At 34.0% G+C, this 11,135-nt stretch overlaps 1 protein-coding gene across 2 annotated transcripts; it reads right to left on the bottom strand.

Moving 5' to 3' along the window:
• Positions 1 to 4,472: 4,472 nt before the first annotated feature.
• On the bottom strand, positions 4,473 to 10,822 carry LOC106880602 (uncharacterized). Of its 2 annotated transcripts, none has more exons than XM_052975155.2 (5): positions 10,650 to 10,822; positions 10,056 to 10,121; positions 9,481 to 9,600; positions 9,070 to 9,202; positions 4,473 to 7,725 (listed from the first exon to the last, which is right to left on the bottom strand). In XM_052975155.2, the coding sequence occupies exons 1-5, from the start codon at positions 10,773 to 10,775 to the stop codon at positions 6,554 to 6,556; spliced, it is 1,617 nt and encodes a 538-aa protein (XP_052831115.2). In that variant the 5' UTR covers positions 10,776 to 10,822; the 3' UTR covers positions 4,473 to 6,553. The 2 variants fall into 2 exon arrangements, with proteins under 2 accessions (XP_052831115.2, XP_052831116.2); XM_052975156.2 differs by having other exon boundaries at positions 4,473 to 7,722.
• Between the last annotated feature and the right edge of the window lie 313 nt (positions 10,823 to 11,135).

The raw sequence follows: 11,135 nt of genomic DNA, 5'->3' as shown, positions 1-11,135 counted from the left end.
TTATTTTAACGAACCGCTAAGTTATGGGGTATGTAAACACAACACAGGTTGTTAAGAGGTGGTGGAGGACAAACACACACACACATCTGTCTATATACATGGCTGTCTACTAAATCCACTCACAAGGCCTTGGTTGGCTTCAGGCTATAGAAGACACTTGCCCAAGGTGCTACACAATGGACTGGACCGAAAGCCATGTGATTAAGTGACAAGTTTCTTACCACCCAGCCACGTCTGACTTTTTCACTATAAAATATTTGTGTCCTACTGAATAGCTTTCATAATGCAATTATAAATTTTATCAGATGGACTGTGAAGTTTTCCGCATGAATTTTGTGAAACATCAGAATTTCTGAAAGCAGTTCTGCATCACTGTACCTGAACATTCTATGCCATGTTGCCACAAAGTCTAAAGTAGCCAGATTTTAGTTGCGATTTTTTTCCCTTCTTTGGACTTTCCTATATTTCCGACGAAGAGCTCCGCTCGAAACGTCAAATTCTCTTTCTTTCCTGAGCGTCCAGTAACACAATCTGTATCACGTTGTTTTTTTATCTTTTTCCTTTTTTGAACCTATATATATATATATATATATATATATACTCTATTGGTTAGTTCAGTAATAGTAGATTCAATGTACAAGCCAATGAGGATCTTCTGTAACTGATAATCGAGTAGGGAAGAAATAGCAACCAACTTTCACCCTATAGGTATACAATACAATACTTACAATTGACAATCCCTGTAACTCCTTGGTGGGGGTCATTGGGGTGCTGCAGCCATGCAGCGTATTTTTGGTGAGAAAGTCTGGCGGAGCCCATCCCTCTCCGGACTCATTTATCGTTGCGGGTGGCACATAAAATACACCATTTTGAGCGTGGCCATTGCCAGTATCGCCTGACTGGCCTTCATGCCGGTGACACGTTAAAGCACCCACTACACTCTCAGAGTGGTTGGCGTTAGGAAGGGCATCCAGCTGTAGAAACTCTGCCAAATCAGATTGGAGCCTGGTGTAGCCATCGGGTTTCACCAGTCCTCAGTCAAATCGTCCAACCCATGCTAGCGTGGAGAGCGGACGTTAAATGATGAGTGGACAGGAGTAACATGAAATGAAGTGTTTTGCTGTAGAACACAACATATTGCCTGGTCCAGGGATTGAAACCATAATCTTACGATCATGTGTCCAATACCCTAACCACTAAGCCATGCACTTCAACACTTGAAACAAAAATATAATAAAGGAACAGCAAAGAAGCAAAATGGTTTTTAAAAATGAGACTTTATTTAGTCTGTTATTTTTTTTTTTTTATTATGACAAAAAAAATGATAATAAATACACAGCAGCTATTTATCAGAGACACTGAAAACATAACCGAACATTATGTCTTGCTTATCTCATCTGAAAAAATGTGCTAGCGGTCAGTTGAATTACAATACAGAAGTGTGTCTGAAAATTTGTCAGTAGTCAAGAAAATGGCTGAAGAGTGATGATGAGCGAGTTGGTGATAATGATGTGATTGGCAATAGTGAAAGACGACAAGATATTCTATGTATTCAGCATAAAAAAAAAAAAGAGAAGTTGATAAGTGCATGAAGTGGAAACAGGAAGATACAATGATAACAGTGATTGAGGATAAGACATGGATGTAATATTTTCATATTTTGGGGAAAAACGGTGGATGTGAGTTAAATTTCAGCTCAAGCGAACTTCGTTGATAAGCTACATGCATGTATGTAAACCAATGAGTGTGTGTATATATATATTAAACTGTTACAGGAAGCGGAGTGATAGTTTTGGCTAGCTTTTTTCATCAGACAATATTATACTTGGGTTCCAAAAGCTAGCAGGCGGAAACTTTGGAATCACTATCCTCCTTCTTTTAAAAATTTTATAAACACGTTCTCTTCTAAAAAGTACTGAATAATTCTTCAGTTTAATGTTAAATTGTTTCCATATTACAACTCGACATAAAAAAAAAAACTCCTACATTATATATACACACACACACACTAACATGCACGTATAGCTGATGTCTCTCTAATCTAAACTACATAAAGCAAACTGAACAAGAAGCTGAATTAATAGTCATTATATCAACAAGAGGACGGCATGAAGTTGTGATCAGTAACTATATATATACATATATATATATATATAGATAGATCTTGTGATCAGATATAAGATGAAAGGAAACAGAGGGAGTCGTTTGAAGTTTAGACAGTAAAGATAAAGTTTGTGTCTTGTTCTTCCTTCATCGAAGTAGTGTAGGTGTATATAGACCAATATAAAAGTTAAAATGCTTGATTAGAAAAGAGCAGGGGGGGGGGAATGTTGGAACTATGAAAATGATATGGAATGGATCGGTTTACATTTGTTTTGTTTTTGTTTTGGAAAAAGAAAAAAACTTTTTCCTTTTTATAAAATTGCGAACAGTAAAAATGTTAGTTTGATGAAGTTTTTTTTGATAGAGAAATTATTACTACATAGAGATGGTCAAGAAACAAGTTTTGTTTTGTTTATTTTTTTTGTATAAATATCAAAACTGGACACTGTTTTCTTTTCAGAATGGTAAACATTTTTGGAAACAGATAAAGTTAAAAAAAAAAATTGTTAAAAGGTCCACTTTTTAAAATAAATTTTCATTGAATGCCTTTTCTCATGCCAAGTTATTTAAAATTTACCAAACAATACATATGTAGCAGTCATAATAACTGACTAGCTTATTGTGTTTTTAAATGTTAAATAAACAATTATTATTCAAATGTATGAATATATAAAAAAAATGATTCAGGAATTTCACATTAATATGTAAAAAGCAAAACGAAACTGGTTTGGTAAAAAATAACAATTCAATTTGCCATCTATAGTTACTGTGAGCCCACAAGGAAGAGGGAGAGGAGTACCACATACCAAAATGCTTTTTAAACTTTCAGCAATTCCTTATAGACAATAAACATGCAATAATAATACTAATGATTTCAAAGTTTGGCACAAGGCCAGGGGGAGAGAGAGCAAGTTGATTACATTGACCCCTAGTGTGCAGCTGGTGCTTATTTTATTAACTCTGAAAGGTAAAGTCAACCTGGGCAGAATGTAAAGTCGGAAGAAATGCTGCAAAGCAATTTTCCTGACACGCTAATAATTCTGCCAGCTCACCACCTTAATAATAGTAATAATAATAATAATAATAGTAAAGTGTGACAAATAATTGTCAACAAGGCAAGAAATTGGTTTAAACAATGGTTTTACTGAGTTTTAGGCACACCGTAAATCTGGGCGGATTATATATTCTAAATATACCTTTAAGACAACATACCATCCATTAGAAAATTTAGGCATTTGCGAAATGTTAATATTAACATATTGGCGAAATATTCTATTATTAAAAGAAAGGTCACATGGTTTAAAATTTAGTGAAATTGGACGCTTCAAGTTTTTTTGTTTTTAGGTAATTGTCTATTTTCTTTAGCTTATTATTATTATTTCCTTCTTAGTCATCATTAATAAATCTTTAAATTATTGAAAAAACAAAATATCCCATAAGAATATAAATAATATTCAGGTCTCAGGGACCATTGTGGCAGAGAGTACAGTATTATAATAACAGCCCTATTAAACAATTATCTTGGCAAGACACAATAGTTATGTATGTGTGTATGTATATATATATATATTTTCTCACACACTCGTCTCTACACATGAATACATATTCACATGCAGCTTAATGTACATACCTATATGCATATATATATCTGCATATCAAACTGCATGTGTATACACACACACATATACATATGTACTCATCTCTCTCTGTCATATATATAAATGCATATAAATATATATACACACACACACACACAGGTACCTATACATATAAATATATGTATACAAATATATGGACATGCATCTATACACACACACAAACAAACACAGAGAGAGACTGGGGAGGGGAAGAGAAAGTGTTCTTGCTATGAGACAGTCCCCATAACAGATGTGTATCATCTACTTGGCTTTGGCTCCAAAAGGACGTGAGAAAGTAGGGCTAAAACGTGAAATAATGTCATTGCAAACGGATGGAGGATGGAAAGTAGCCAGAAACATATAATGTGCTAAATATTTCAAGTCTGAAAAGGCTATTTATACTTATCGAAAGAAATGTAATTTTTTTTCCCACATTTAACTGAAACTTTAGATATTATATATACATATATATATATATATATATATATATATATAGTAACCAATAATTGACTACAAATATTGAATCAAAGATAAAGACAAGATTTTTGTTATTGTTGATGACAAGGCCACATATTAATTATCGTTAAGTGGAAGAGATCAAAAATAGTGAAAGAATGAAAACAATACCAATCATTATATACATGTACATATATAGTATTTTTTGGCATACAAGTCAAATATTTTAGGCGTTCAGTAACCCTGCGTGGCACCTTGGGCAAGTGTCTTTTGATGTTTTTATTGTTCTTTTTGATATTATTATTATTATTATTCAGGTTACTGCTTGGAATTGAACTTGGAATCAGTAGCCCATGCTCTTAACCATGTTAACAACAAACAAGATGAGGACAAATATTCGTCAAATATAAATAGTGACCAGGTTTGAATGTTTACACTATATACTACATTGACTTGAATATCAGGAAATACAGTATGCATGTATGTCTGTATCAATAACGTTTGTATAGTATTATATAACTGCATTGTGTTTTTGTCTTTCATGTAATGGTTTTTAGATTTAAATAGTTTAAAATATTCTTCTTACTGCTCCAGACATAAATTGGCAGTTTTTATGAACTGAATTTTAAAACTAAAATAATCTTTCAATTTAGTATAGAAGGATACAACTCAGTTAACTAACTCAAGAAATATAATGAGTTCAGCAATTCAGAAGCTGAAATATTGAGTAATAATCCAATTTTCTTAGGTTTATTCCAAAGTATATATATTTATAAAATTCATTAAATTTAGTTAAAAATGAAACATGTGATATATGGGGAATGGAATAATTAAAAATTGCGAATTCTATTTTAACTGCTCTTTTTTCTTTTTCTTCATGTTATGTATGTGTATGTATGTAATAAGATACACTTATAAATATATTTAATAAACTCTCAAGCATGTCTGTATAAAAAAAAAAAAAAAAAAGACACGTTTTTGAAAACCCACGTGTCTCGTCTAGTTGGCAAGAGCATTTGAGAAAGTATGCCTCTTCAGGTACATACTCCAAACACGCACTTTCAAATACATATTTACTTTCAAGTATAAAAAAACAGAAAGTATACAAGTAGGAAACAATACAGAGTGAAAGGGTCTATTGTCTTTTTTTAATGTTCTGTTAAAAAGCTCAAAAGTAAATGTACCCCCATTAACCTAGTTTAACAGAATAGACAAGTGAGAAAATCAAAAAAATTTTTGTAGGTTAACATTGAAATGCTTATAGAATCAAACGTATTGTTAGGTTGCTGAACTTAACAATGGCCGATCGCTAAACAAGGCTAAAATAATGGCCATGGGAAGACTTAAACAAGGAAGTATAAAGAAATATTATAATAAAAATTATGTATATTTCAAGTGTGTGTGTGTGAGGAGGGTTAATATTTGAATAGAAATGAAAATCTAGGTTTTGAGAATAAATCTATTCATCTGTCTCTATATATATACATACATATTCAAAATAAATATATGGTTCCTTTGAGCATTGTATTTTAAGTAACGAGATGAGATACAAATGATGGTACCTAAACTGAGAGAGATTTTCTCTCTCCCTCTTGAACACATTTTCTTTCTCTCTCATTCACTCAAGGCATTCATAGACTATTTTATAGCTATGACATTAGTAAAGCTAATGGTGTAAAAAAAAAAACAAAAACAAAACAAAAATGCCATATAACTGAGACATGCGGATTAACAATAGGAATCAGAAGTTTAGTTAGGTGGTAAGACTTCATTAATTTTGCTTGGGTGGTTAAAAAAAAAAAAAAAAAAAAGCTGAAATTTTAAATGGTGGGTAGGAGAATTTTTTCTGGTGGATTGAGTTAGAGTGGGACTTAAAATCAAAATGTCATCATTGTTATTGTAATTATTTACAATTAATTAATAATTATTCATTACAGTAAGAACAATGAACTGAGAAAGCATTTTAAATTTCAAATAGTTCATCACAAAAATTTGTGGTTTAGGCTGGATGGATGAGGAAAATGGATGGATTCAAAGATTTTAAACAAGTGAAGATAATCTTTGGATTATAGTTAGTATGTATGGCTCTTACAAGAATGATGGTCAGTTGATAGTCATGATATGGCAGAGCAGGCAAAGAATAAATGAGTGGAAGGTACATTGTGTGTTTGTTTGTTTTTAAGACTAGAATAATGAAGGAATTTGTAAAAAGTATAAAAGAGGAAATGAGTAAGAGAAATGAGAAAGATAAAGATGTAGAAGATGAAATGAGATGAAGAGAAATTGTCATTTTGATGGTGGAAGGAAAAGACTTTTGTCAGTTTTTGTAATTTTTTTTTTTTTTTTAATATTTTGTTTTACATTTTCTGACAAATTTCCAAAGCTCTGTGGCGAACCTGTGAGGAATCAAGGAGATCATATTCAAGGTTGAAGTAAGTAGATGGCTTCTGTTCAAATGTCATAACAACTGAAGATCCCCGGCAGAAATCTGCAATGTCTGAAGGCCTCTCCTCATCAAGTTCAGACAGAGGTGTACCGTTTGGAGAATGATTCCCAGAACGTTTTTGCAGCAAGTGATGTTGTTCTCCTTCACAACTATCATAGGAAAAATCAAGTATGTCACCTGAAGAATTTGAACTAACACTGCCAATACTGAGCCTCTTCCGAGCATCACTGCTCATTGAAGTATAACCATTATGGAGACAAAGTCCAGATTTTTTCAGAATGCCACGCCGTCGGACACAATCAGTTCGAACAGAGTTGACCACTGTTGATCCTGTGTTATAATCCACATGACTATAACTACTTTCTTTTATTGTTAAAAAGCTATCGGCATCACTATTGGCAGGAATGTCAGAGTTTGGTTCTGTTTTGTCAGACAACATAGAGCCTATAGTTGGGGGACTACTGCTACAGTTTAAACTGAGGCTGTTGGTGGGAGGGGAACTGTGTTTTGGCAAGCTTTTTTGGAATGATGAGCATGTATTATTAAATCCATTGCTGTTGGGATTACTGTTTTCCTTACATGAGCCTTCTATCACACTGTAGCTGGTTGTACTTTTATCTTCTCTCATACAGCTACCTGTTTGCTTTAGAATACTCCGGACAGGCTTTTGATCCAGATTAACACGTTGGTAAAATTCACTGGAAGCACCATTGCCACTGACAGAAACATTTTGTCGATGAGTATGTCTAGGAGAATGATATTTTATATCAGGGATAACTGTACTGTCCAATGTTGACAATTTGTCTCCATCATGCTGCTCTTGTCTTTGTCTTGACAAAGTTTTACTGGGAAAGTTCCCTCTTCTTCGCAGTTCATTTATATCAATTTCACCATCACTATCAGAAGATAAGCTAGATCGGTCACAGATATGAATTGGAGCCTGTAACCAGGGTCCAGGATATGGTTCATTGTTAGGTGTGAAGTTGTATCCCATGTTGACCCACCAATGATGGACAACTTTCTCCACATTGGCTCTCCTCTCAGGATTCACAGTGAGTAGATGTCGTATAAGGCCCGCAGCTTCTGGAAAGAAGAGAAAATGTAGTAAGAATGTAACAAAGACAAAAGCATTTATCAAATAATTCAATTTCATTATTTAAAGACACAACACGTGAAACATGTGCTCATAAAACTTCTGATCAAGATCATTCTATTTTTAAGGTGTTTCCAGAATTTGTTAAATGTTGTATATAGATGCTTTACATTCCATTTCACTCTACTGATCAGACTATCAAATGTGATAAACTGCTGGCTGTAAGGTGTCTCCTCACACTGTTGCAGCCTTCTAATGATGTCATCCTGAGGGTAGGCAGGCAGGTAGGCTAACATTCCCCCCTGAAAGTAATACCAGTCTGTCATAGGGTTACTCGTAAAATAAAGTGTTTAGCTCAAGAACAAAATGCACTGCTCAATCTGGGAGCGGAAATCACAATCATAAGATTGTGAAGGCAACGCCCTAGCCACTAAACCATGCACCTGCAGTACATTCCAGATATTGAACATCAAATTAATAAGCATTAAGAAAGAATGCTTATTAAAGTGCAAATTGTTGGAAAGTGGAAAATGATGTGGTTTGGTCACGTAACATAACTCCATGACACCATACTTCTAGTCCAATGATGATATATTTAACCCTTTAGCATTCAGATTACTTTGTCAAATACAATGTATATTTATTTTCACTGTTTTGAATTAATGAGGTATTATCTTGTAGCTTAAAGATTTAAAATGATGTGATTGTATATTTTTAGAATGACATTGTGGGATAGGTGTGAGATGCTGGATCTAATCAGTTTGAACATAAAACAAGTAGAATATTTGGGCCAGATATGACCAATTTGAATATTAAAGAGTCAAGGGAAACCAGGTGGTTGTTTGACCTGCAAAAAATAGAAGAGAATTTCCCACCTGCCATTTTACAATATAAAGAACACACTGGACAATATAGTCCACAATGTATGAAAAGATGGGATGGTCAAGACTGGAATGACTTTGTTCACAGGCCTACTTAGAGATGACAACCTTGAATGAATGTGTTATAAGACCACAAGAAGTGGCGGTGGAGCAACATCGAAGAATGGATAGAAAATACAAGTTTGGCTGATGATCAAAAAAGATTGAAGTGAAATTTACTGTTTCCTTGATATCACATTATGGTGAACAACATCACCATTAGTTGCAAGTTTTCCATGAGCCAATCATTGATTCACAGCTCAAACTGGAACTATTCAAGATTATTAACTGCATTGAATTCAACAGTCTTAGAGAAAACCTGCATAGGTCATGGAAACAGCTCTTTCCTCCTGATCATGAATTACCAAACATTTCCAAAATCTACTGTGATATTGTTTCTTTTAATTTACTTACCAGAAGACTTTGTAGGTTCATAATAATCTCCAGTGGATATCTGCTTCCTTAGCACCTTGAAATCATTGCCATCAAATGGCATGGCGCCATAGACCAATGTATACAAAAGCACCCCTAAACTCCAACAATCAACCTGTAAAGCAAAAAATGCAGAAATTGTCAGGAATTATCTTATTCTTCAAAAAGGTTTAGAATGCAACAAAAGCAAATCTAAAAGAACTGATCCGAGGTATCTTCATCTCTCCCTCCCACAACAAGGCCATCACCTCCATATTGCCATAGTATAGCAAACATTCAAGACTATATTCTATTACATCACCTCTAACTTATGTCAACTGATCTCCATGATAAAATACATAGATGAAAAAGATTTTAAAAAAATGTTCTAGGAATTCATGAATAAAACCTTACCTCTGGTCCCCGGTAGGGAATTCCATTGATGATCTCTGGGGAAGCATACAGTGGACTACCACAGAAAGTTGTGAGAGGAGAATTATTACTGAAGAAGTTGGACAGACCAAAATCAGCAACCTAGTCAGAAGGAAAATGAAACCAACAAATAATTAAATTAAATTAGTGATGAGAATAAATGTGATTCTTACAAGCTAAACAATCTTTGGGATAAAAACTCTCTCTATGCATGTATATCCATGTATGTACACGTGTGTATGTGCATATGCATATATATAACTGTCATCTCTGAAGAGCACAAGGTTATGTAATTGAGCCATTACCTAACACTCCATTGAACTGCTGATGCAAAACCGACTGAAAAGATCAGCCGTAATGGATACATATAATACTGTACACTTTGATCAATATTATACACACACACACACATATATATATATATATATATATAGAGAGAGAGAGAGAAGTAAAGAAATAAGAGTAAGTAGATGGAGGGAGAGAAAAAATAGGATGGCATGAACAAGTAAAATATCGATGTTACAATATGTTCCAGCTTGTTTAGTAATAATGCTTACCTTAACATTTTCATCTCTGTCCAGTACAATATTCTCTAATTTCAGATCACGGTGGACAATACCATTCTAAAAGTGTAAAGAAGAAAAGAAAATAAAAAGATGTAATTTACATAGCTGCAAACACACACGTCTGATTTTAAAAATAGGAGCATTAGAATTCAATACCACAAAGCAGAGAATATAGATATACTTTTACTTCTTTCAGTCATTCGACACTGGCCATGCTGGAGCACCACCTCGAAGGGTTTTAATGGAACAAATCAACCCCAGTATTTATGCATCTGTTTTGGCAGGGATGGATGGATGCCCTTCCTACCCCCTCCCCAGCAGAATAGAATAAAGCCATACCCACTCGGCTGGGCATGGGTGGAAGGGAGATGCATTCCCTTTTTTTTTTCCTTGTCTTGCAAGTTACTTGGTGCTTGAGGTGCAAAAAAAAAAAAAAAAAAAAAAAAAAAAAAAAGCACCACTACACACTCTAAGGTGGTACACCAGACTGAAACAAGTAAAAGATCAAAGGCAGTGGTATGTATTCTTCTCGAATTTTAGCTAATTTCAGAATATATATGAAGGCATGTTAACAACGGCCCTTACCTGGTGGCAATAATATATTGCTGAAGCGATTTGCCGAAACATTCGTCTGGCTTCTCTCTCAGGTAAAGGTTTCTTCTTATTGATATAGTCATAGAGTTCCCCTCCAGCAGCGTAATCCATCACCATAATTATCTTCTCCTTGTTCTCAAACACTGAAAAATATCAGAAGAAAAAAAACATCTCTTTAATGTCTTAAAGTATGCATGATGCTTGTAGGAGAATAAGGGTCAAATTATTATTTATGCCAATGAAGCTCAGTTAATTTGTTGGTTGTTCTTTGCCATCACTTCCTTAATGTGTACCTGTTAAGGGAATTTCAACATGAGTCCCTTAACCTTTAGCATTGAAACCAGCCATATTTGGCTTTAATATTCTTCCTGTATTATATTTAAACTGGTCAGATCAGGCCTCTAGCACCTATCCTGCAATGTCATTCTAAAAATAAACAATCATATCATCAAGTTCTTGAAGCTATGAGATACTTAT

Source organism: Octopus bimaculoides, chromosome 20 (assembly GCF_046866305.1).
Source record: "Octopus bimaculoides isolate indiv1 chromosome 20, ASM4686630v1, whole genome shotgun sequence".
NCBI lineage: Eukaryota > Metazoa > Mollusca > Cephalopoda > Octopoda > Octopodidae > Octopus > Octopus bimaculoides.
The sequence above is the reverse complement of the archived record's forward strand: the minus strand, read 5'-3'. Positions and strand labels throughout refer to the sequence as shown.